Source organism: Vipera ursinii, assembly GCF_947247035.1.
Source record: "Vipera ursinii genome assembly, chromosome: 1".
In the NCBI taxonomy this organism is placed as follows: Eukaryota; Metazoa; Chordata; class Lepidosauria; order Squamata; family Viperidae; genus Vipera; species Vipera ursinii.
Genome location: NC_139512.1, coordinates 5,084,682 through 5,111,437, shown reverse-complemented (window position 1 = coordinate 5,111,437; position 26,756 = coordinate 5,084,682). Strand labels below are relative to the sequence as shown.

General features: G+C 42.1%; 1 protein-coding gene across 1 annotated transcript in view; it reads left to right on the top strand.

Annotated features, from left to right (window-relative positions):
* The window catches only part of MKNK2 (MAPK interacting serine/threonine kinase 2), a 53,892-nt gene that overhangs the window by 12,826 nt on the left and 14,310 nt on the right, over nucleotides 1–26,756 (top strand). The window contains exons 3-10 of the mRNA XM_083349905.1: nucleotides 3,359–3,440; nucleotides 4,765–4,866; nucleotides 8,531–8,628; nucleotides 15,317–15,396; nucleotides 16,465–16,538; nucleotides 16,848–16,952; nucleotides 18,306–18,361; nucleotides 18,649–18,744. Coding sequence (XP_083206031.1) covers nucleotides 3,359–3,440; nucleotides 4,765–4,866; nucleotides 8,531–8,628; nucleotides 15,317–15,396; nucleotides 16,465–16,538; nucleotides 16,848–16,952; nucleotides 18,306–18,361; nucleotides 18,649–18,744 — 693 coding nt within the window. The remainder of the gene's footprint in view (nucleotides 1–3,358; nucleotides 3,441–4,764; nucleotides 4,867–8,530; nucleotides 8,629–15,316; nucleotides 15,397–16,464; nucleotides 16,539–16,847; nucleotides 16,953–18,305; nucleotides 18,362–18,648; nucleotides 18,745–26,756) is intronic.

The following is a 26,756-nucleotide window of genomic DNA, read 5'->3' as shown; positions in this document are numbered from 1 at the left end:
AGAGAGACAGAAAAAGAAATTTCTCCTTAGTTCTAGGTTGCTTCTCTCTTTTATTAGTTTCCATCCATTTCTTCTTGTCCTGCCTTGGAGAATAGGTTAGTTCCCTCTTCTTTGTGGCAACCCCTGAGATACTGGAACACATCATGTCACATTTTCTTTTCATTAAAGTTGTTGTTGTTAGTTGCAAAGTCGTGACCGACCCATCGCGACCCTATGGACAATGTTCCTCCAGGCCTTCCTGTCCTCTACCATCTTCTGGAGTCCATTTAGGCTCACGCCTACTGCTTCAGTGACTCCATCCAGCCACCTCATTCTCTGTCGTCCCCTTCTTCTCTTGCCCTCAATCTTTCCCAGGATTAGGCTCTTCTCCAGTGAGTCCTTGCTTCTCATTAGGTGGTCAAAGTATTTGAGTTTTAGCTTCAGGATCTGGCCTTCTAAAGAGCAGTCAGGGTTGATCTCCTCTAGGACTGACCGGTTTGATCGCCTTGCATTCATTAAAGTAGACATAACCAATTCCAGCAATACAGTACTTTCTCACAAAAGTAATCATAATAATTATGCTCTTTTTTCCTTTTGGAAATGCTGATAAGGGTTAGTTGAAATAAAAATCCTTCCGTGTAAAAATGCAGCTAGGCAAAACTGATTTTTCCTCGTTGCCCTCAGAAATGATACTAGCCTGCTGAAGCAATTAAGGCAATGTTTTTCAAACTTAAACTTGAAGCTAGCTGTGTGGACTTCAACTCCCAGAATTCTGCCTGGGGAATTCTGGCAGCTGAAGTCCACGCATCATCGTCATTGTGGCCAGTGTTGGCAAACACTGCAATAGAGATGACCTTGAGGTCTTGTGTGGCAGCTTACAAATCTACCAGTTGAATAAATTAATTCAACTGTATTAATTCAAGTATTCCTGAAGTCCCTCCAGACTTGGCATGTCATCAAGTTTGGGGGCTTCAGAGGACCAGTAAGCTCTTTCGGTGGCTCCATTGCAGTCAGTCCTCAACGTTTTGTTTAGTGACAGTTTAAAGTTAGAACATCACTGAAAAAAAGTGATATTTGACCATTTTTCCACACTTACCACCGTTGCAGCATCCCCATGGTCACATGATCTCAAAATTCGGAAGCTTGGCAACTGACTTATATTTATAACGGTTGCAGCGTCCCAAGATCATGTGATCCCTTTTGTGACCTTCTGAAAAGCAAAGTTAATGGGGAAGCCAGATTCACTTAACAACCATTTTGGTGACTGAATAACTGCAATGATTCACCTAACAAATGGGGTAAAACTCCTTTAACAAATGTCTCACTTAGCAACAGAAATGTTGGCTCAGTCATCGCAAGTCGAGGAGTGCCTGTACATGGTTAACATTTACTACTGTCTTTTATGCCTTAGGGCAGGGGTCTTCAAACTTGGCAGGGCTGGCTGAGGAATTCTGGGAGTTGAAGTCCACAAGTCATAAAAGGGCCAAGTTTGAAGACCCCTGTCTTAGGGGAGTTTTTTTTACATTCTAATAATGACTTCTTATATGTTAATTGTTAATATCCCACCCAGAGTCACTTTTTCTGTGATGAGCAGCCATATAAATTTGATACATTCATAAATAAATATAAACATGTAAAGAAAAGTTGGAGAGAAACTCTACCAGCTGCTTCTGTGGAATGTGTAGGTGGGGTGCCCTTCCCTCTTCTGGGGTTCTCCACTTAAATTCTCAGCCAGAATTCCAAGGGTTGCAATCCCAGCACACCTGAAAAGTGCCAAGTTGGGAAATGCTGGGTTTTGGGTGTAGCAAACACCAATTGCCTCCCCCAAATGAATCACCTGATGTTTGATAGTGGCCTTGGAAGTGCCTGGGAAATTTCCTTGAAGCTTATTTATCCTAAATAAAACTTCTCCTCATTTTGGGATGGCTCTGGGACGCTGGCAGGAAGGTGTTCCAGCTTGTTTAGACAAGCCTGTGGCTTGTTCTGCCCTACAGCTTCGTCTTCTTCCTAGTGACCACCTTTTGGGAATGGCCCTTTCTCATTATATTTCTTTCTTTCTTTCTTTGACATGTTTGAACATAGCTTGTATGTCAAGGTTCCCATCAAAGAAACACCAATCCAATTCCCCAACATGTTACTAGTCCACAAGAATGTCCTTTTATAATATTGTGTCTGTCTTAATTGAAGCTTTCAAACTGCCCAGTGGCTCAAACTGTTGATCACTTATGACTAAGTACGCTAAATATGCAATCTGAATAAAAGCATGCACCGTAAAATAAAAAAAAATGTGAAATAAAAGCACTGTACAGATAGTCCTTGACTTACGACCATTTGATTGGTCACCATTAAATGGTTGCAGTGGGACTGAAGAAAAGTGACTTATGTCCATTTTTCAGAGTTACAACTGTAGCAGCCTCTCCAGGGTCATGTGATCAAAATGAAGGCACTTGGCAACTGGGCTCTATTTATGACATTTGCACTGTTTCCCAGAGTCATCTGAGCACCATTTTCAACCTTCCCAGCTGGCTTCTGACAAGCAAAGTCAGTGGGGGAAGTCAGACTCACATAAGGATCTCATGACTCATTTAACACTTGCAGTGATTTGCTTAACAACTGTGGTAGTAAAATGGGATACAAGTCAGTTAATAACTTCCTTGTTTAGCAATGGAGATTTGGGGCTCCGTTGTGATCGTAAGTCAAGGACTAGCTGTATCAACTAATCCAGCAGCATGTCAGGCATAGAAAAATGGATTAAAATACTCTTGAAAGCCAAGTAAAAAGCCTGGGAAAATAGAAAAAGTTTTCACTTGTCACCCAACTGATGCTCACTGGTTTATCGATTGAGCCTCCCTGGAGTAAACGGGCTCCCACCATGGAACAGGCTCTCCCTCCTTTGTAGAGTCTGCACTAGAGAGGCCTCCACTAGGTGACATTAAGATCATAAACAGAAAAATAGGCAAAATGATTTACAGGAAAATGAAAGTATTCTCTTCTTCCTGCAGTGAAATGATTTAAATATGCACGATACCCACCTGGCCTATGCAGGCTTGTTAGAAGAGTGTGTGTGTGTGTCTGTGTGTGGAGTAGGTTTTCTTAAATACACAGGGATCTGCTGCAGGTCTTTTATTACATGTTCATAACAAGCGACTTGCCAAGAGAGCATCCTTGACAGCTTTGGAAAACCATAACTCGGACTGACAGCAGTTACGTTTGCCTTTTTCCAGCAACTGGATTTGGTTGTGATCCAACTGGGTTTTAGAAAGAAAATCCTGTAGGGAGATTGCTTGCTCTTCTAACACTATTTCAACTGATATTTTTTTTAAAAAAAAACTTTTATATCACCTTTTTCTTTTCTTTTCTTTTCTTTCCATTTCACCAGGGCCAGAATCCTTTCGACCTGGAATTCTCTCAGTCCACTCACCTGGAATCTGTCTTCAGTTTTGAATGTTCCTCTCGGCCCGGTGAGCTCCGTTTGCCTTTGGAAAAGCAGTGGGAGGGACAGGGTGAAGCAGAGGTGGGGCAGTTAAATTTTCCAGGGAACCACCTGGGAAACTGGGAACGTTGTGCAGGGCTTGGACTAGTTGAGCTGTGAAGGTGTGTAGGCATGCAGATGCAAACCTAAGTAAGTTGGAGGGGGGGAGGGAAATAGCAGCCGCCTTTAAAATAAAAGCAACTCATGTAGGTTGGATAACGACAGCCAAAGGGCCAGATGTGGCCTTGGCAGCTGTATAATGCCAAGCCTGGGATGAAGGCTTGTTAGGGATGAATGTATGCATTTATAAAATTCATAGTCTGGGTGGTGAACAAAATACAAGTCCCAAAGGTCCATGCCTCCCTCCCCCCCCCCCAAAAAAAAAAGTCTCAGGAAAGAACTGGGGTCTCTTTCCTGCTTTTTGCATTCCAAAGTGAGTCTGTTTTAATCCATTGAGGAGAAATTGGATCATTGCGTATTTTCACAGCTAGCAAGTTGCTTCTGAGCCCTGGGAAATGGGTTGAAATCTGGCTACAGGTAATCCTTGACTTAGAAGAGTTTGTTTAGTGACCTTTCGAAATCACAACGGGACTGAAAAAAAGTGACATCTGACTGTTTCTCACACTTTTCAACTGTTGCGATATCCCCGTGGTCAGCTGATCAAAGTCCAGACGCTTGGCAACTGGCTCCTATTTAGGACAGTTGCAGTGTCCCATGATCATGTGATCCCCTTTCGTGACCTTCTGGGAAGCAAAGTCAACAGAGAAGCCAGATTCCCTTAACAACCGTGTTATTAACTGACAACCTGGAGTGATTCACTTAATGACTGCGGCAAGAAAGGGTGTAAAACGGGAGGGGGGAAATTCAGTTAACAACTGCCTCTCAGCAACGAAAAGGCTGGGCTGAATTGTGGTTGTTAAGTCGAGGACTACCTGTATTGGGAATTGGCGTGTGGGGTCATACGGCCATCTAATCTGATTCAAATGGACTTCCCTTTGGCTCAGTGGTGAATGCTGATGAAACCTGACATCTATAAGCTTTGGACATGTGGTTGAATTAAGATCTTTACAAATGATGCTAAGGCTGCACTCGAGGGGGGGGGCTCTTCCCCTTTTTGCAATTGGTGAGAAATGCTAGCCTGAGAAAGAAGCTCCTCCCCATGTCCTAGTTTATGGGCAAAATATAAGGTTGTCTTCAAGATCTGGCTTGCCTATAATTGTCGGGTGTTAATTGCTTCTAAGTTTGAATGTTATCCTTACTGTAGTCCTTCTATCTTTTCTTCTTCCTTTAAAAACCACAATATTTGTTGACAGATATGCCTTCGAGTCAGCCCATCGACATCCCCAATGCCAAGAAAAGAAACAAGAAGAAAAAACGCTGTAGAGCCACGGACAGTTTTTCAGGGAGGTTTGAAGGTGAGGTGAACGTAACCAAGTCACTAGTCCACATTGTTAAGTCTCCAGGCGTGGGGAAAAAGTCAGATGGCTCTGAACCTCTTCTTGTAAAAATATTTTATTTTAAGCTTCAGTGTCGGCTCACAGATCTGTGAGGGTATTGTCTCGATTCCTGTAGTAGAAGAGGAAGTTCATAAGTGTATTTATATACTAATTTCCAAAATGGTTCACAAACTAAAACAAACAGGCGGTTTTCTGAAGAATCCAAAAAGAAACTAAAAGAAGGAACTGACAACTGGCAAAATGATGAAATCTATTCATGGGCCAGAAAACAAACTAGGTTAATTTAAAATTCAACCCAAAGAACTGAAAAGAACAATAACAAGAACTTGTTAACCTGTTTTCAGTAAGCTAACTGGGAAAATCCTTATGGATCTTCTCTCGTTTTCACTGGATTTTATAATAATAATAATAATAATAATAATAATAATAACAACAACAACAACAACAACAACAACAACAAGAACAATAATAACAAGAAGAAGAAGAAGAAGAAGAAGAAGAAGAAGAAGAAGAAGAAGAAGAAGAAGAAGAAGAAAGGGACCTTGGAGGTCATCTAGTCCAACCCCCTGCTCAGGCAGGAAACCCTATACCATTTCAGACAAGTGGCTGTCCAGTCTCTTCTTAAAAATTTCCAGTGTTGGAGCATTCACAGCTTCTGGAGGCAGGTTGTTCCTCTGGTTGATTGTTCTAACTGTCAGGAAGTTTCTCCTTAGTTCTAGGTTGCTTCTCTCCTTGGTTAGTTTCCATCCATTGCTTCTTGTCCTGCCTTCAGGTGCTTTGGAGAATAGCTTGACTCCCTCTTCTTTGTTGCGGCCCGTGAGATATTGGAACACTGCTATCATGTCACCCCCTCACCCTTCTCTTCGTTAAACTACACATACCCAATTCCAGCAACCGTTCCCTATATGTTTTAGCCTCCAGCCCCCCAATCATCTTTGTTGCTCTTCTCTTTTTTTCATATACTGAGGCCAGCCAGCTTGCTTGCTTGCAGACAAGATAGTGTTTCTGATTTCCATATCTACTTATATAAATACCCATCAAACTGCTGCCTTTTGGAGAAAAACAAGATAATGCAAAGTACAAAACAACAAAAAGAAATAGTAAAGAAATTAAAGGCAGGGAATTTTAAAAAAAGGAAACGTAAGTAAAAAAAATTAGCGTACCCCAAGATCACCCTACCAGATCCATCCAGCCACAATTTCCTCCATTTTTCTTTCCTTTCAGCCCAATTCAGTGTTTCTTTTTGTATTTGCTTCTGCAATTGAGTTCTCATTTGTTGTCTCTTTGATGTCAGCGTGCTTTCCAGGGTTCGCTCCCTTTTGTATTCAATTAATTTGGAACTTGCTCATCCTTGACCCTTTCTCGGTTGTGCTTCAGTACACACCCATGACAACCCATTCTCCCCACATTCGGCTTAATTTCATGCTTCTCCTGATGTACCCTACTTCCATGTGACAAGGGTGGACTGAGTCACGCTGTGTTCGGCCCTTTACACTTGGCTTGACCAATAATAATAATAATAATAATAATAATAATGTGTTCCTTGCCACAAGCTACAAACTGCCCACAACATTTCTACTAGCATTGAATGCATAAATTTCAACCACATCCCCATATTTAATAAACGTTGGACCAGGGAGCCCAGATTCATCGGCTTGAGTTGATTGGTTGGTTGTTGTTTTTTACATTGAGTATATAATTTCATTTGCCCTATCAGACCCAGCTATGGATATTTTGATACATTGATCTTCAGATCCTCTGCTGCTTGTTGCATCATGGAAGGGTAACATTTTCAGCAATATTCTCAGACAACACAATATCCCCATTTAGTCAACATCTAAGATTATCACAAGTGCTTGTACATTAAGCAAATAAAGGAACATGACACACTGTTGTCTTAAGTCTGTCCTTGAAGTTGAGTCATTTGCTAAGTGCCCTGCTGATTGTCATAGTTTATTTCCATCTTATACTACCTTCAGCATCTAACCTTCATATTTGCACAAAACACTCCCTAGTTCAACCCTGTTCACTTCATCATATGTGGTTTCTGAATCGCCAAACATACAATACGGTTAATCCTTGTTTAGCAACCATAGTTGGGACCAGCATCTTGGATGTTAAGCCGAGCGGGCACTAAGTGAAATCACAACTGTGCTTAATTATTTCAGCTTTCCTTTGGTTACAGACCTGCAAAGGTCGTAAACGCAAAGATTGGTCGTAAAGTTACTTTTTTCATTATGGTTTTAACTGCGAAAGGTTGCTAAACAAAGACTACTTGTAAACTGTTATTTTTATATTTGCATATTTTTTAGCTTTGATATATTTTGGTTAGCTTGCTGTAGATGCAACTGTCGCTTAGTTTTACCCCAAGCGTGTATACACTAGTCTATGCCAGGGTCTCTAAAATAAGATACACAACAAGGTGGTGTACTGTTGCCCTCAACTCATCAACTAGAAGGTGATCTGAAAAGAGTTAGCCTGAGGTTTCTTTGTTAGGTTTCGTTATCTTCAGTATACACTGTTCTTTAATTTTGCATCAAAAACAACATGCTATATAAGCCACGGACAGAAATGTCTGTAGCTTTCCTGTTCAGAGGAAGAACGAGTAAACGTCATTGGCTTGTGCCATCATTGTTTATACAGTCAGATCCCACCTGGAGAATTGTTTCCAGTGATAAACCTGAAGCAGGTTCATAAATGGGCAAGCTGGATGAGTGAGACATAGGTTCTAAGACCGTGGTGGTGAACCTATGGCACGCATACCACAGGTGGCACGCAGAGCCCTCACTGTGGGCATGTGCACCCTCGCCCCAGTCCTAGGCCTTCAGCTGGGTTTTATAAAACTTTTTCACTTTAGGCCTCCACTGCCATGTGCAAAAAAAAAGTTCAATCAATCAATTTCAACTTCTCATGGGGAAAAAACAATCTCGCAAAGTTGGAATTGATAGAACTTTTTAGTCCTACCCAGTCTGCCGTTACCACCACAGCCACACCCACCCAATGGGCCACACCCACTCGGAACCTGACGATACATAAGTGGGTTTTGGGTTGCAGTTTGAGCACTCGGTCTCTAAAAGTTTCGCCATCACTGTCCTAAGAGAAGATAAGGAAGGAATTGAAAATATTAGGCCTTAAAAAGAGAAGATCGAGGAACTATATGATAGCGTACTTTGAAAGGAGATACAGATGTTCCTCGCCGTGCAGAAGGTGGAAGACAGAATCATGGGTTAAGTTATGGGGATGAGGAGGATTTTGATTAAGTGTAAGAATAAAGCTTCCCCTCACAGTTGTTAAAGTAACTTAAGAGTAGAACCATTTACTTCCCTGGATGTCTAAACAAACTGGAGAATAATTGGTGGAGGATGTTTCATTTGGATTCTTGCATGGAGCTCGGGGTTGGATTTGTTGACTCTGATCCGATTAGATCGATGTTGTTTAGCAATTAAGTAGAGTGAAACTGGAGAACTTAGATGTGGGTGAATTCTGGAATGGCTACTTTTGCATTTTTGGTCTTTTGTGGGTTTCCCCCCAGATCAGTGGGGGTGCTGTCTGAACACTGTTGAAGTCTGATTTTGGGATATGCTTTCTCTCCTTTCCCTTCTCTTTCTGCCACCACGTTCAGATGTTTACCAGCTCCAAGAAGAGGTCCTCGGAGAAGGAGCACATGCAAAAGTCCAGGCCTGTGTTAACCTCATTACCAATAAGGAGTACGCAGTGAAGGTATGAATCCTTAGTCATAGTGGCTTCTCTGAGGAAAGGGAATTCTGGGAAATAATAAGGCCTGTTGTTTCCCAAACACTGAAGCCAAAAGAGTTGAGCTGAAATGTATACATGGATGGGAATGTCTGAATTTTGGTCTTCTGCAATAATAGAATGCTGGTGCATTATAGTCAGCAGTCATGTTTTTGAGAAATGCTTTGTCGTTCTTGGGCATAGGAGAAAGTGACTTGAGGATTGGGTAACACCAAGATTCCTATTTAGTGGTTCTGCTCTTTACAGCCTATCCCCTCTAATCTACCCCAAACTATTTGAGGAAGATGCTGAAGTGCTACAAAATCTGTGGCAGGATTTGCAAAAAAAAGCTCATTTTGATTGAAGAGTGGAGCCGGGTTTCGTAACTAGCTTCCAAGCACTGGGCAATTTGCTTTGATCTTGGTATACTTGGTTTCTTAACCTTAATCTGGCTTTGTCAATAAAACTCCAGTTCCAGTTTGCCTACGTCTGTGTCACATCTACCGCTTGTTTGGAGGCTTTGGCTGATGCAAGCAAAAATGTACACAAAGTCTTTAATCGTATAGTTGGACTTGGGAGGCAGTTGGTTTTGATCTGTGTGTGTTATGTTAATCTCTTCTACCTTACAGGATGGTTGAGAACATTTCAAAGACATCAGGGTGATGAAGAAGGTTTTAGTAAAGATAGTAATTCTCTGAAATGGTAGATGAATTGTCCTGCTACCTAGAGCAGGGGTGGGCAGCCTTGGCTCTTTTATGACTTGTGGACTTCGACTCCCAGGAATTCTGGGAGTTGAAGTCCACAAGTCATAAAAGAGCCAAGGTTGCCTACCCCCGACCTAGAGGCTTCCTTCTTCAAACCTTGATTGTGTTATTTAAAATATAGTCCTCAACCTACAACCACAATTGAGCCCAAAATTTATGTTGCTAAGTAAGGCATTTGTTAAATGAATTGCCCCATTGTATGATCTTTTTTTGCCACAGTTCTTAAGTGAATCACTGCAGTTGCTAAGTTAGTGACATGGTTGTTAAGTGAATCCCGCTTTGCCATTGACTTTGCTTGTCAGAAGGTTGCAAAGGGTGATCACATGTATGGACACCTTAAACGTCATAAATATGAATCGGTTGCCAAGCGTCCAAATTTTGATCACATCACCATGGGGATGCTACAACGGTCATAAATGTGAAAAACAGTCATAAGTCACTTTTTCCCAGTGATGTAACTTTGAACGGTCACTAAATGGGACTGTTGTGAGTCGAGGACTACCTGAACTTGTTGCCAGTTGCAATGACCAGAAATGATGTGATTGAAGCAGCTGTTGGTGCGATGAACTCTAAATCCTGTAATGCACGCTTTCTCTCTTTTTTAATATGTATGTGCTAGAAGCAGTGATATATTAAATGTTTAGATCAGGGGTCTTCAAGCATGGCCCTTTTATGACTTGTGGACTTCAACTCCCAGAATTCCTCAGCCAGGCACGCTGGCTGAGGAATTCTGGGAGTTGAAGTCCACAAGTCATAAAAAGGCTGAATTTGAAGACCCCTGGCTTAGCTGAATGTTGAAAAAGATTCTCTGCAAGTAGAAAGTTAGTTTCGTTCATTCTCTGGAACGCTAGCTATTTACTTCCAGAAAGATAATAGCCTTTTTTTGAAAAAAAATATGTGTAGAGTTAAGAGTTTCTTTTTAATAATTACCACTATCTTTTGGAAAGGGTCTATGACAATTATATTTATATATTTATATATATATTTATTAAATTTTTATACCGCCCTTCTCCCGAAGGACTCAGGGCGGTGTACAGGGCAATAAATATTAAAAACGAAGTACAAAAGTTAAAAAACAATTAAATATTATGCCCGATATATACAGTAATTAAAAAACCATGTTAAAACCCCTAACCCATCAAACCAGGCCGGATTGCTCAAATAAATAAGTTTTTAGATCCCGCCGGAAGGAGCGAAGGTCAGGGGCCATCACCACAGCTCACTCGCCACGGGACAAGAGTTACACCAATGTCAAAGAAATGGTGGAGTAGAACCAGTAAAGAAAGGATGCTAAAGGAAGGACAAAATGAAATGTGAATGACAAAAATTAAAATAAGTTTTTTTATTTATGTTAAATAGTTAAAATTGAATTGTTAAATTATCCCACAGCAAGGTGTCTCGCTGTGAGTTGGCTGTGGTGAGTTGTCACACTGGGAGTTGGCTGTAGTGAGTTGGAAATGTGGCTAATTGGCATTGCCAAGGCATCAGGATATTTATTTCATGATCTGGAAAATAAGGATTGATTATTCCTTCCAGAGTATATTTATTATTTATATTTATTGAATCTGTTCAAGCATTAAGCAGATGCAAATACAATTTGTATGCAAGAGAGGTCTACTTTATGTATCAGCTGATTAGCTGATTCCTCTAATAATAACACGCCAGCCACAAAACTGCACGATTAGTAAGAATGAAACAGCTCTTCTGTTCCTAGCTTCTTTTGAAAGGCATGCTGCTGCCTAAAATAAACAGGACGTCTGTCTTCTCAGTCTTGAGAAAAATGATTAAGATTGTCTAGCCCCTCCCTTTCCTCTGCCTCTCCATTTTTATTTGTATTTTTTGAAAACGGCTTGGGAAAACTGCCCCATGACTCTTCTGCCTGAGATATTAACATAAAATCAAGGCTGGTTTTGAATTCTTAAATGAATAGCTGTATTTAGTCAATTACAAGTGGGAGCAAGCAGGCTGTCACAGTTGGTGCCAGACTAACAAAGAGATGATGGCAGAAACTTTTGGGATCTAAAGCTGGCAATTTATTTAAATTTATAATAATTTCTGTTATTCTATTCTATTCTATTCTATTCTATTCTATTCTATTCTATTCTATTCTATTCTATTCTATTCTATTCTATTCTACTCTACTCTACTCTACTCTACTCTACTCTACTCTACTCTACTCTACTCTACTCCCAATTCCAATTCCAATTCCAATTCCAATTCCATTCCATTCCTTTCGCCTGCTAGAGTCACTTCAAAATGAGATGGGTGACAAATAAATTTAATAAAATAAATACTGTACATTTGTTGAGCCTTGCCCCCTGTCCCCAAGCTAGCATCTTCCTGAAGAGCTTAAACTACAAATCTTGGCCTACATGGCAAGGGATGGTTCCAAGAAATGAATGTGTGAACATTGGGGGTGGGGAGGGGGAGAGAAGCTTTTTAACTATTAATTTATCTGAAACCCAGATTCCCAGTGGAAGCAGTTCCACAGCAGAAAAGACAGATTCCCAGTGGAAGCAGTTCCCAGAAAGGCAGTGAGCTACCCTGTGGTGGCCGGGCCTAGCCATCTGTTTGGGGTGCTATTGTTCTTTTTTCTGAGCAGAGAATTGAATGCTACACGACTTCTTCCACACACAGGAGCCCACAATTTATGACTTTGGTCCAAGATGCTTACAGCTCAGTTCAGCCTAGATTTCCTCCGTTAATTTATGGTGGACTTAATCTCTTTAAATCAGTTGTTTGGTAAATAGACAACTTGATTAAAAAAAATAATTAACAAAGCAGGCTATCCTCCCCGCCCCCCCCCAGGCCGTAATTCCCCTGCAGCAGCTCTCTACCCAAAGGCCTACAATTTAGTTTTCTGTTTAAAATTTCACTGAAAGGCGTCTGTCTCAGCTGCCTCTCCCAGCTTGACCTTTTCTTCTTTTCAAACCCAATTGTTCCTCCCCCAGCCTTTCCCCCCCCCCTTTTTTTTTTAATCCCTCCTGCCAGCTTGGGTTAGGGCAAGGACAGTGACGCAGATGATCTAAAAAACGGGGCAGGGAGAACCTGGCACCAGCCTCGTTTGTGTGTGCTTGTGTGTTTGTGTTGCGCAGATGCCATGGCTTGGGGGGGGGGGGAAGGAGAAGAGGACAGTTGTAAATCTGTTGGAGGAAAGAGAAGCCAAAAGGGGGGTGATGTTGGAAACCACCCAGGGCAGGAGGAGGAGAACACAGCTGCTGCACATGCCTTCCTGCCTCTCTGGGGAGGGCGGCTTTTTAAAAAAAAACAAAGTTGGCAGACGGGGAGAAACAACAGTTCGTTCATTCATCGCAGGCTGCAAGCGGCAACTTGGGGGGCAGAGAAGCGTGGGGCCCCATAGAGAACCCCTTTTTCTACCCCTTTTCCTCTCCGAGTTTCCTACCTAGCCCTTTGCACATTGCTGCAGTTGCAAAGGGGAAAAAAAATCCTTGGGACATTTCAAGGAAGGAAGGAAAGGAGGAAGAAGGAAAGAAGAAAGGAAGGAAGGGAAGGAAGGAAGGAAGAGAAGAAGGAAGGAGGGAGAAAGGAAAGAAAAGAAAAGGGGAAAAGGGAAGGAAGGGAAGAAAAGAGGAAAGAAGGAAGAAAAAGGAAAGGGAGGGAGGGAAGAAAAGGGAGGGAGAAGAAAGGAAAGAAAGAAAAGGAAAAAAGGGAAGGAAGAAAAGAGAAGAAAAGAAGGGAGAAAAGGAAGGAGGGAGAAAGGAAAGGAAAGAAAAGGGAAAAGGAAGGAAGGGAAGAGGAAAGAAGGAAGAAAAAGGAAAGGAAGGGAAAAGGAAGGAAAGAGAAAGAAAAGGGAAAAGGAATGAAGGGAAGAAAAGAGGAAAAGGAAGAAAAAGGAAAGGAAGGGAAAAGGAAGGAAAGAGAAAGAAAAGGGAAAAGGAATGAAGGGAAGAAAAGAGGAAAAGGAAGAAAAAGGAAAGGAAGGGAAAAGGAAGGAAAGAGAAAGAAAAGGGAAAAGGAATGAAGGGAAGAAAAGAGGAAAAGGAAGAAAAAGGAAAGGAAGGGAAAAGGAAGGAAAGAGAAAGAAAAGGGAAAAGGAATGAAGGGAAGAAAAGAGGAAAAGGAAGAAAAAGGAAAGGAAGGGAAAAGGAAGGAAAGAGAAAGAAAAGGGAAAAGGAATGAAGGGAAGAAAAGAGGAAAAGGAAGAAAAAGGAAAGGAAGGGAAAAGGAAGGAAAGAGAAAGAAAAGGAAAAAAGAGGGAAGGAAGGGAAGAAAAGAGGAAAGAAGGGAGAAAAAGGAAAGAAGGAAGAAAAAGGAAAGGAAGGGAAAAGGAAGGAAAGAGAAAGAAAAGGAAAAAAGAGGGAAGGAAGGGAAGAAAAGAGAAGAAAGGGAGAAAAGGAAGGAGGGAGGAAGGAAAGAAAAGGGAAAAAGGGAATGAAGGGAAGAAAAGAGGAAAGAAGGAAGAAAAAGGAAAGGAAGGAAAGAGAAAGAAGGAAAAAAGAGGGAAGGAAGGGAAGAAAAGAGGAAAGAAAAAGGAAAGGAAGAAAAGGAAGGAGGGAGAAAAAGAAAAAAAAGAGAGAGAGAGAGAAAAGCCAGCCACTCGGAGAGCAGCTGGAGAATCCCTTCCCTCCCTGTTCCTCTGAATAAGTCGATGAGGTTACTGTGGTTGTGGTTGTTGTTGTTGCTGTTGTGCAAGGCTGGGGGAGCCCCAGAGACTTGCCAGATGCCCGTCTGCTTCCCCAGACTCTTTGGATAGAGTTTCACGGGTGGAATCTTGCCACTCTTGAGCCAAAAGGCCCAATTTGTTCTACAGATTGCCAGAAGCTAAAGGGATTCGCAAGGGAGGTGGGGCAGTGGCGGGGGGGTGGTGGTGGTGGTGGGTGGGTTGGGGGAGGCAGGGGATGGGGAGGAAGGGGGGCATGAGAATGGCAAGCAGAGAAACCATCTGAGGCTGGGGAGGAATTGTAACTCGCCCTTCTGTGTGAGTGTTTGAGATGCTAGGAAACTTACCGTATTTTTGTGAAAAAGAAACGTTCAGTTCTATACCTTAAGTAGATGGGGGTGGAGTTTTTTAAATTACCGGTTTGGAAAAAAAAATGACCTTTTCTTCACTGGGTATAAAATTGAATAAAAGAAAGCAAGCCTGCTTTTCTTTGCATCTGAAAAACCAAGGTTTTACAGAATTGCTTTCCTTAGTTTTCTAAAGTTTGGGATGTTTATGAGTGTGGAGCTTGGGGCTTGGCTTCGAAAGTACCTTGTAAACGCCTCCATAAACGTTATCTCCAGCGCCTGTTGTACTTTGCTCATGCTTCATACAGGCTCATAGAGCATAATAGCTGATACCACCCCCACCACCCCCTGCCCGTGGAGTATTACTTCAGATCAGCCCTCCCCATCCCAGAGAGGATTGAACAGCAGTTGGAGGGGGGCCAAGTTTGAGCAGCGTTAATATGCCTGAAGGGACGCGGTGGCTCAGTGGGTTAGGACGCTGAGCTTGTCGATCAGAAGATCTGCAGTTTGGCGGGTCGAATCCCGAGTGCCGCGTAGCAGAGTGAGCGCCTGTTACTCGTCCCAGCTTCTGCCAACCTAGCAGTTCGAAAGCACGTAAAAATGCAAGTAGAAAAATAGGGACCACTACGGTGGGAAGGTAACAGCGTTCCGTGCGCCTTTGGCGTCTAGCCATGCCGGCCACATGACCACGGAGATGTCCTCGGACAAGCGCTGGCTCTTCGGCTTTGAAACGGAGATGAGCACCGGCCCCTAGAGTTGGAAACGACTAGCACATATGTGCGGGGGAACCTTTACCTTTACTAATATGCCTGATGTCAAAATCATTGCTCATTTTATTTGTTGAAAGAAGCAAACTTTTGAACGCAGCATACCCGCTCAGTATATTTGCTTCAGCTTGACCATGTTGTAACTGTACCCTTCCCCCCCCTTTTTTTCTTTTAAAGATAATTGAGAAGCGTCTTGGACACATCCGAAATCGGGTATTTCGAGAAGTGGAAATGCTGTATCAGTGCCAAGGACACAGGTACTGGGCCGAGGCGAGCCAGTTTTAAGCTTGATTTTTGTATCCTTGCATTCGGTTGTATCCTAATGCTGACTGCAGTAATCTGGTAGTCCTCGACTTACAATCACAATGGAGCCCAAAATTTCCGTGGCTAAGTGGGACATTTGTTAAGTGAATTTTGCTCCATTTTAATGACCTTTTGCCATAGCTGTTAAGTGAATCGCTGCAGTTGGTAAGTTAGTATAACCCGGCTGTTAACTGAATCTGGCTTCCCCATTGACTTTACCATTATAAAGTGAGTCAGTTGCCAAACATCTGAATTTTTGATCATGTGACCATGAGGTCGTATGTGTAAAAAAACAGCCATAGGTCCCTTTTTTCAGTGCCGTTGCAACTTCAAACAGTCATTAAATGGGGCTGTTGTAAATCGAGCACTATTTGTAATCAGGTACAAGTAATCCTCGACTTAATGACCACAGTGGAGTCCAAAATTTCTCTTGCTAAGCAGCACAGTTGTTAAAGTGAGCTGAGTCCCATTTTATGACCTTTTAAAATCACGGCTGTTAAGCAAATCACTGTGGTTGTTAAGGGAATCCTGCAGTTGTTAAGTGAATCCGGCTTCTCCCATTGTTATTGCTTGTCGGAAGCTGGTTGGGAAGGTTACAAATGGTGCTCAGGTTGACCCGAGGAGAATGCAGCTGTCATAAATATCTGCCGGTTATCAAGCACCCAAATTTTGATCATGTGACTACGGATGCTGCAAAAACAGTCATAAGTCACTTTTTTCAGTGCCAGTGTAACTTTGAATAGTCACTAAACGAATTGTCGTAAGTCGAGGATTATCTGTACTTCCATATCAAGGGGCACTCTACCCCTGAATATTATTAGCTCTACGGAAAGGAAAGTATGGACTTCATTCTCTGCGTTGTGACTGTTGAGAGATGTTTTGCCTGCCATGGCAGAAAATAGGAGGTTGATCATCAGGACTGATTTTTGAATGAAAATGTAATGGATTTCATTTCTTTCTCTTAGCCAGCCTGTCTCTTCTTATCCCTAATTATGTCCCACCCTCCCTTATCTTTTCTTTAGGAACATCCTGGAGCTGATTGAGTTTTTTGAAGAAGAGGACCGGTTCTACCTCGTGTTTGAGAAGATGAGAGGAGGTGAGTCACTGGCCAAAATGAGTTTAGGTAGAGGGAGAGCGTCTTATTTTTAAAAACCCATTTTTTTCCAGTTTAAGTAAGGAGGGAAAAACTATAAATGGTACATATTGTACTTGTCCATATATAATCTGCATCAGGGGTGTCCAGCCTTGGCAATTTTAAGACCTGTGAACTACAACGCCCAGAATTCCCCAGCCAGTTGAAATCCACAGGTCTTAAAATTGCCAAAGTTGGACACATTTTATCTAAATCTTTAAGCCTCAGATATTGGTCCGTGGCTTAATTGGGCCTTTCAACGTATCTTTTCAGGCTCCATCTTAACCCATATCCATCGTCGACGCCATTTCAATGAGCTAGAGGCCAGCATGGTGGTGCACGACATAGCCAGTGCCCTTAATTTCTTGCACAATAAAGGTGGGTAAAAATGAATGCTGGGGGCAAAGTATTTTTTTTTGTTTTTCCAAAGCATTGCGCAACTGAAGTCTCTCTGCAGCCCAGTAAGCCAGGAGTTTCCAGCCTTGGTAACTTTAGCACCTGTGGACTTGCAAGTCCCAGAATTCCTCAGCCGGTTTTTAAATTTTATTTTATTTTAACGAGCATATCAGCTGAGCTTAATGTTGATATCTCAGATAATCTGTTTTTAAGATATGTGGGGTGGTTTTTTTTTAAGTTTACCCCCAAAACTACACGAGGTGGAATGTAAATATTTTTAAATAACACCTGCTTGGGGGCTCTCACCTAAACCAGGGGTCCTCAACCCACGGCCCACTACTGGGCACAGCCTCTTCAGAACCGGGCCACATGAGCAGTGGGCCAGCATGCATGTGCAGCTCCACTTGCCCGAGCGCCTCCCCCCCCCAAGGCTTCTGTGTGAGTGGAGCTGCACGTGTGTGCCGTCTCTCCATTCTCACGACCTGGTTCCCCACCTGTTTCCGATGTTCCAAGAACGGAGTGGTGAGAGCAGAGGCTGAGCGGGACGAGCGGGCCCTGCTCAGCTTCGCTTACTCACCGAGGCTGCCTGCACAGGACACCCGATCTGCTTTTGGAGCGTTGGGCAGCCTCGGTGAGTCTGAAGGAGCGTGAGACTGCGCCCCCCCAAAGGCTTCTCTTCTCCGTGCCAAAAGCTTTTGCAAACGGACAAAAGGCTTTGGGGAGCAATCTCGTGCTGCTTCAGGGCTTCAGTCCCTTTGCAAAAGCTTTTGGTGCCTGAAGGAGTGCGAAACTCTGCCCCAAAGTCTACTTTTGTGTGGGTGGAGCTGCGCCTGCGCCACTGGCCCACTGCTCAATGCAGCTTGGTTCCCTTCTTCCACCACCCCCCATGCACCGCCAAGCCACAAATGTTGGGGACCATTGACCTAAACTAATAAACGAACCTTTTATGCTTGTCTCTGAATGGCAAATGCTAGAGCCAGGCCACTGGAGAGAACTGTTGGGAGTATTGAGTTCCATGTGACGAAGAGACAGATGGAAGATTTTTTTTTTAATTAAGCCTACTCTTTGCTTCCTAAGTAGCTTTCTAAAAGGGATCTGGAATAAAGCAAGGGACAGGACCCTCCTGGCTTCTGTAAACAGTAGGTGTTAAGGGTGTTTGTGCTGACCATGGTTTGATGCTTGGTTAGGTAGAATTATGGCTTCTTTCAGCATGATCAGATTACATAACTTGGCTCAATTTTTCTGTTGTCTGGCAGCTGTTCGGTCATGTTCTTCCAGTCAAAAGCAGAAAGTATTAACTGCTAATGTTAAGCTTCTTTCTTTCTTTTATTACAGGAATAGCACATAGAGATTTAAAACCAGAAAATATTCTCTGTGAGAGTTCAAATCAGGTAAGCAGTACTTTAATTGCTCCTTGATTATTTCCCAATGTCTGAGGGGTGTGTGTGTCATGTGTGTTGCAAGATAGGGAGATTGAAGGAACTTGCTGATGCAGGATACTGTGATAAGTGGGCTAATAAAGTACAAATACGGACTCTTTAGATTGTGGGTAACAAACAGGGATTGAATTTATGACAGAATGTTAAATTCCAATTAGCATGGAGTTTCCTTCCAAAAGAGATGACCTTTTTCCCCTCTCCCATTCTCTCCCTCTGCCCGCATTTGTCTCCAACACCAGGTGTCCCCGGTGAAAATCTGTGATTTTGATTTAGGAAGTGGGATCAAGCTGAATGGTGATTGTTCTCCCATCTCCACCCCAGAGCTCCTTACTCCGGTAAGTGGTTCTCCCACCTCCAAGGAGAAATGTATTTCATAGAATCATGAGGGAGGGAGGGAGAGAAGGAAGGAAGGAAGGACTGTACAACATTGATCACCCAATAAAATAGATCAAGTGGATGTTTAAAAAAACCTCAAAACTTTACCCAGTCTGGTAGTCTAGAGGTCTCATTTAGGGAAAATTGCTTTTAAATGGAAATGGATTTTACACAGTGTATATTGACTTTATGGGATTGGCTGTTAAAAACGTAGCAGGCTTTGAAGTGAGATTTCGGTTGATTCTCAAAAAGCAGGTAATCAGTCAATAAGTATAAGCCACGATCAGCACAGAGATTTCATTTAGCAATCTCTCTAAGTAATACCTCATCCCAGTAGGGGGAGGAGGCCATCTTGGGAATTCTGAAGGCATCTGAGCTGTCATGGAAGCAGGATGCTAGATTTACAGATCTTCCACCATCCTTTTATAGGCTTGATGTGGTGATGGTTACTTAGGTGGAAGGAATCTCTGGGATTTTAGTGTGAATTGTGTATGCGTTATCCTCAATATAGTGCTGTGTAGTGTAATGTCCTTAATGTAGTGCTCATAAGAGCTGTGGTGCAGTGATTAGAATGCAGTATTGCAAGCTAATTCTGCTGACTGCTAGCAGTTTGATCCTCACCGCCTTCCATCCTTCCGAGGTTGGTAAAATGAGGACCCAGGTTGTTGAGGGCAATATGCCAACTCTGTGAAGCACTGTGGAAGTGGTACATAAGTCTAAGTGCTATTGCTATTGCCCCCAAAAGTCATCCCTCAGAATTTGCAGAGAAATTGAAATATCTGCTTGCAATCCAGCATGCATAGGAAGCCACCAAATATAACCCTGAATAAACTTTCCTAGACCTGTAGCAAAATGGCTTCTCTGGCAAGTTTATAGTTTAGGGCCCGATGCCATTGGTTTTCTTTGGGCAGATGTTTTGGGAACCATTTTTAATCACAGTAATAATAAGTTGGAAGGGACCTTGGAGGTCATCTAGTCCAACCCCCTGCTCAGGCAGGAAACCCTATACCATTTCAGAAAAATGGCTGTCCAGTCTCTTCTTAAAAACTTCCAGTGTTGGAGCATTCACCACTTCTGGAGGCAGGTTGTTCCACTGGTTAATTGTTCTAACTGTCAGGAAGTTTCTCCTTAGTTCTAGGTTGCTTCTCTCCTTGACTAGTTTCCATCTGTTCCGTCTTGTCCTGCTTTCAGGTGCTTTGGAGAATAGCTTGACTCCCTCTTCTTTGTGGCAGTCCCTGAGATACTGGAACACTGCTATCATGTCACCCCTTGTCCTTCTCTTTGTTAAACTACACATACCCAATTCCAGCAACTGTTCCCTATATGTTTTAGCCTGCAGTCCCCCAATCATCTTTGTTGCTCTTCTCTGTACCCTTTCTAGAGTGTCAACATCTTTTTGACATCATGGTGACCAAAACTGGATGCAGTATTCCAGGTGTGGCCTTACCAAGGCATTGTAAACTGGTATTAGTACTTCATGCGATCTTTTTTTTTTATTGAAAAGTTTTAACATACAATTTTTCCTTTAAAAATCCCCCCTCCCCCTCCCTTCTCCCTCCCCCCCTACCTCTCCCCCCTCCCCCCCTCCCCCCCCCGACTTCCCAGAGCTAAGGTATATATAAAAAAAACAATCACAAACAACCATATACTAACAACCATAAACTCTAAAATCCATCACTCTCTAGCTTATATAGGATAAAACAAACCTTAGTGATATTAAATATATATAGAAAAACTAAAATAGAAAAAGAAAAGAAAGAAGACTTATTCAAATGCTACATAAAACTTCTTAACCCTATACTTGTTCTGGATAAACTCAATCCATTTTCTCCATTCCATAATATAGCGTTCTTGCGAGTGATCTTTCAAATAGGCCGAAATCTTCGCCATCTCAGCCAGGTCGGAAACCTTTAAAGTCCACTCTTCTATGGTCGGCAGTTCCTCTTTTTTCCAGTACTGACCTATCAAAAGTCTTGCTGCCGTAATTAAATTCAACATCAACTTAGTGTCCACAACTGTAGCATCTGTAATTATTCCCAACAAAAAAAGTTGCGGACAAAACTTTATCCTCTGTTTAAAAATCTTCTGCATGTTCCACCAGACTTTTATCCAAAAGGCCTTAACCTTTTTACAAGTCCACCATATGTGAAAATATGTTGCGTCTTCATCACCGCACCTCCAACATTTAGGCTGATAATTCGGATACATACTTGCAAGCTTTTTAGGATCTAAATGCCATCTATAAAACATTTTGTAAAAATTCTCTCTTAGATTTTGAGCTTGTGTAAATTTTACATTCCTCACCCAAATCTTTTCCCACGTGTCCATTGTAATAACTTCCTGGATATTTTGGGCCCATTTTATCATACAATCCTTAACAAGTTCTGTTTCTGAATCAATCTCTATCAACGCAAGATATATCCGTTTAATATGTGCTGGTCCCTGATTTCTGATTTGCTTTATCAAATTTTCATCAGTCATTGTAAAACCATTTTTCTGGTCTTCTTTCCACCTGGCCCGTAACTGAGTATATTGAAACCAATTTTGAACAACCTTCTCTTCTCGCAAGAGGCTATATGATTTCAAACACCAAACATTTCTTTCCAAGCTTAGGATCTCCTTGTACGTAGTCACATCATGTTTGAAACCAGCATGTATATTTTCTATTGCGTGTTTTGGTATTGCCCACAGTGGTATCTTGCAATCTAACTTATGTCTATACTTCTTCCAAACTCTCAACAATGCCTGTCTTAAAATATGCACTCTAAACACATTGTCTACCTTCTTGTCATACAGCAAATATGCATGCCAGCCAAACAACAAATCGTGGCCCTCAAGATTTAATAATCTCTCTTGTGTCAAATTAATCCAATCACTTATTCCTACTAATGCAGCAGTTTAAGATTAGGCATTTTAAGACCACCTCTCTCACGAGTATCCTGTATAATCTTAAGTTTAACTCGTGGCCTTTTCCCTGCCCAAACAAATTTATTGATACCTCGCTGCCATTCCTCCAAATTAGAATCTTTCTTAAGAATCGGTATCATTTGAAATAAGAATAAAAATTTAGGCAGGACATTCATTTTCACTGCTGCGATCCGTCCCAACAAAGACAATTGCAATTTTTCCCAACTCTCCAATTCTTTTTGAATTTTCCCCCATAATTTTTCATAATTATTTTTATATAACTTTGTATTAGAGGGCGACAAAAGCACCCCCAAATATTTAACCCTTTTAACAATCTCAAATCCAGTTAATCCTTCTAAGAGAGCCTTTTGCGAAACTGTCATATTTTTGGCCAGAATTTTGGTTTTCTGTATATTAACTTTAAATCCAGAAACCTTCCCGTATTGTGTTATTATCTCCATCAGGTCCACAACAGAGTTCTCTGGCTGGGTCACTGTAACAACCAGATCATCTGCGAATGCTCTCAATCTATAATCCTGATCTCTAATTTGTATACCCTTAATTTTTTCCGAGTTCCGTATTTTAACCAATAATATCTCTAATGTTAACACAAATAACAGGGGCGATAACGGACACCCTTGCCTTGTGCCCTTCTCAATATTACATGCTTCTGTCAGGCTATTATTAACTATAATTCGGGCAGTTTGTTTTTGATATAATGCCCTAATCGGTTGTAAAAAATTTTCCCCAAAGTCCATTTTATCTAAAACTTTCATCAAAAATTGCCAATTCAATTGATCAAAAGCTTTTTCAGCATCTAGAAAGATTAGCGCCGCAGGGATCTGGTTGTTCCTTTCCAAAAACTCTAACACATCAACTATATGCCTCACATTATTTTTCATTTGCCTACCACTAATAAACCCCGTTTGGTCCCCATGAATCACCTGTTGCAGAACCCTCATCAGTCTATTAGCCAACACCTTAGCAAATATCTTGTAATCTGTATTTAAAAGCGATATCGGTCTATAATTTTTAACTTGAGTAGCATCTTGGTCTTCCTTCGGAATCAAGGAAATAAAAGCTGTTCTCCAAGACGGTGGCACCTTTCCCCCCCCCTCTGGATTGTCTGGAACAGTTCCTTTAACGGTTTTATCATCTCTAATTGTAAATTTTTGTAGTAAGCCGCAGTCAAACCATCCGTACCTGGTGCTTTGTCCACCTTCAATTCCTTAATTGCTGTCAAAATTTCTTCTTCTGTATGAATCAAATCTTCCACTTTTTCATCCAAATCTTCCACACATTCAGCCACTTTATGCACTGAAGACAAAATGTCTACCTTCATCACACTGAACTTCTGTTCCATCCTCTCTTCCATTCTCTCCTCCAATTTCTCCAATTTCTCCTCCATCTGTGCAAATTTATCACCCATTGATTCCAGAATTACCTGGGTATGTTTTTCAAGAGCATCTTGTAAATCCTTCGGTGTCAATACATCAGGAGGATGCAACGCCTGCAATGATGATTGTTGCACCGGAGAGTTTCCAGCACTCCGAAGAGTTTTAGGGGGAGGTTTAGCCGCCATCTTTTACTTACTATTGTGACGCACTTTCACTTTAAGTTTAAAAAGTCCATCAAGCTCGAGAGTAAAATAAAATAATCCTCTTCACCTTTTCCTCTTGTACCGCTCTGCCTGCTCTTTTTATTCCATAGTCCTTCCATCAGGCAGGGGTGGTCGCAGACGCCTGGCTCTGCTCCAAGAAATCCGGAGCAGAGACGCTGACCAGCTGGGAGTGACCCAGGCTACGGGGGAGTTCAATCCTTCAGCCGCCCAAGCTACAAGCTCAGGCGGCCCCGGAGAACTCGACCCCTACCTGGGGCCTCACCCCCTCCTCTTCTCCCGAGGAGGGGGCTTCAAATTCACCCGAACAGCTGATCGGTGCTGTTTCGGGCGAAAATTACTCAGCTGAGCCGCGGGCAGCCCGGGAAGGCTGTCTCCGGCGCCGCGCAGCCACCGAAGTTCAGTACTTCATGCGATCTTGATTCTATCCCTCTGTTAATGCAGCCTAGCACTGTGTTGGCTTTTTTTTGGCAGCTGCAGCACACTGCTGGCTCATATTGAAGTGATTGTCCAATAGGACTCCGAGATCCCTCTCACAGTTACTACTATTGAGCAAGGTACCACCTATACTGTACCTGTGCATTTGATTTTTCCTGCCTAAATGTAGAACCTTACTTTTTCACCCTTGAATTTTGTTTTGTTAGATAGCGCCCAGTGTTTGAGTCTGTCCAGATCCTCCTGTATTTTAAGCCTATCTTCTGGAGTATTGGCTATTCCTGCCAGCTTGGTGTCATCTGCAAAATTGATGAGTTCTCCATCTATCCCCTCAGCCAAATCGTTGATGAAGATGTTGAAGCGCACTGGGCCCAGAACAGGGCCCTGGGGCACCCCACTACACACTTCCTTCCATGTAGAACACTTCCTTCCATGTAGTCCTTGAAAAGTTTTACACTTGTGCATGGTAGTGTAACATTCTAGTTTCAAAGGAATCCTGGGGTTTGCCTTCAACTACTTTCCTTTCCAGGGTGTCTTGTAATCAAGGTTTTCTGCATGCACTGATTTCTTAACCATTATCAGAGGAAATGAATTAAGGAAAGTAAAGGTCATGGTTTGAAAACTGTATATGCTTTCTACAATCCTGAAGGATGAATCTTGACCACCTTCGGTGAGAAATGCTGAGAAAAATAATCAATTGTTATATATAGGTAGTCCTTGACTTAACAATGGTTCGTTTGGTGACTGTTCAAAGTTACAGTGGCACTAAAAAATGTGACTTATGACCGTTTTTCATAGTTACGACCTTTGCAGCATCCCCGTGATCACATGATCAAAATTCATATGCTTGGTATCTGGCTCATATTTATGACAGTTGCAGTGCCGTGGGATATTGTGATCCCCTTTTGCGATCTTCTGACAAGCAAATTCAATGGGGAAGCCAGATTAATTTACCAGGTTACTAACTTTATCAACTGCAGTGATTCACTTAACAAACTGCAGCAAGAAAAGTTGTAAAACAGGGCAAAATTCACTCAACAAATTTCTTACTTCACAATAGAAATTTTGGGCTCAATTGTCGATAAGTCAAGGACTACCTGTATTATTTACCCTGAGATAATTACTCTCTTTTTGCATATACCAACCCATCCTTTTGCACCATCCTTTTGAAGTTCTTGCTTAGAATCTCTTTAATTTGCAGCGGAACATTGGAGACTCTTTTGCATGCAGCTGTCAAATTACAGCTAGACTTTTCCTGGAAGACTTTAGCTCAGCGGTCCCAACCTTTTGGGCACCAGGGACCGGTTCCATGGAGAAAGGTTTTTCCGCAAACCGTAGGGGGCGTGGTTTTCTGTGCTGCCTGCATCCTCAGATGGCTCTTTGCTTGTTTGCGTGGCCCGGTTGCTGGCATGCTGTGGACTGGTGCCAGTCCACAGACCGGAGGTTGGGGACCTCTTTTCTAGCTAGTAAAGCCTGCTAGGTTTAAAAAAAAATCTTTAAGCTTCATAGGAACCAGCCTTATTACTGATAGCTTTCTATGCAGAGGCACTGTAGTGAAATACTTTGCATCTTTCCTCTCCCATGACTTAGATAGCCAAAATTTATATCCAGCCACACACAAGGAACTGGATGATGAAGTAGAGAAAAGAAATCTCACAGATTGAAGCAAGTAAGAGCAGCAGATCCTGGCTTTCTTGTCCTACAGAAAGCCATTTTGGTGACATCCCCCCCCCCGAAAGGTCTTCAGCCAGGCTATAGAATTTTAGTGATGCAATTTCTAAATATTGTTAATATGATTTTCTGCTTCAGAATGCATGCAAATGTGGTGCATTTTAGCTAGTTTTTAGTTGTAATTTAGAGTTGGCATTTTTTTAGTGTGCCACCTTTGTAAAATTTTCCATGCCTAGTGTGATCTGCACTTGCTCTTCTCAGATTTGTGAAGATGTTTGTCCGTCTGATAAATCTCTTTATTTTAAGGGTAAGGATCTTTTAATATAGGCCAGTAATGGTGAACCTTTTAGAGACTGAGTGCCCAAACTGCAACCCAAAACTCACTTATGTACCGTTGGGTGCCAGTTAGGCGTGGCTGGCTGCCTGTCTGTGGCTGCGGTGGTAACAGCAGACTGGGTATGACTAAAAAGTTCAATCATTTCCAACTTTGTGAGATCTTTTTTTTTTCCTGTGAGAAGTTGAAATTGACTGATTGATTGAACCTTTTTTTTATTTTTGCACAAGGCAGCAGAGGCCTAAAGCGAAAAGGTTTTATAAAACCCAGCTGAAGGCCTAGGACTGGGGCGACGGGGCACGTGCCCACAGAGAGGGCTCTGCATGCCACCTGTGGCACGCGTGCCATAGGTTCGCCACCACGGATATAGGCCCTTCAAGCAGCATCCTGGTGGACTTTGGGTAACCCCAGATATTGAGGAAGACAAATAGTTGGAAGAGTAACTTTATTAATCCTTAGGAAAATTGCCTTATTAATCCTCTGTCTTGGCCCCGTCATTGAGTCTTTGATGCTTTTTCTGCCTTGCAAACTTTGTCCCAATCTCCCTGTTCCCTTCAAGATGTGCAATAATGAGGGCGGTTCTACTGAATGAAAGTAACTGATTCTAAGGGCCTTCAATAGATTGCTTCCCAAAATATACAGGTTGCAATACCTTGGTAATCTTCTCAGGGTTTGAAAACTAAGTGGGATCCAGCTTGGTTAGTATTTGGAGGGGAGACCTTTAGAATGTGATTATTTTTTTTATAGTCTGTTGCCATATGGATTCTCAAGCAGAGTTCTTAATGTTATTTTGTTTGGGGAGGGTTTGTTGATGGCTACTTTGCATTGGTTTTTAATTTTATATTCATTGTTTCATCTAGTGAGTAGCTAGATAAATCAGTATTTAAAATTAGAAAATATTTTATATTATGTTATAATTAAAGTTAGAAAAACATTTTGGGAGATAGAGTGTTCCATCATGGGAGGTTTCAGGAAAAGACTGGACAGCCATTTGTCCAGAATGGTGT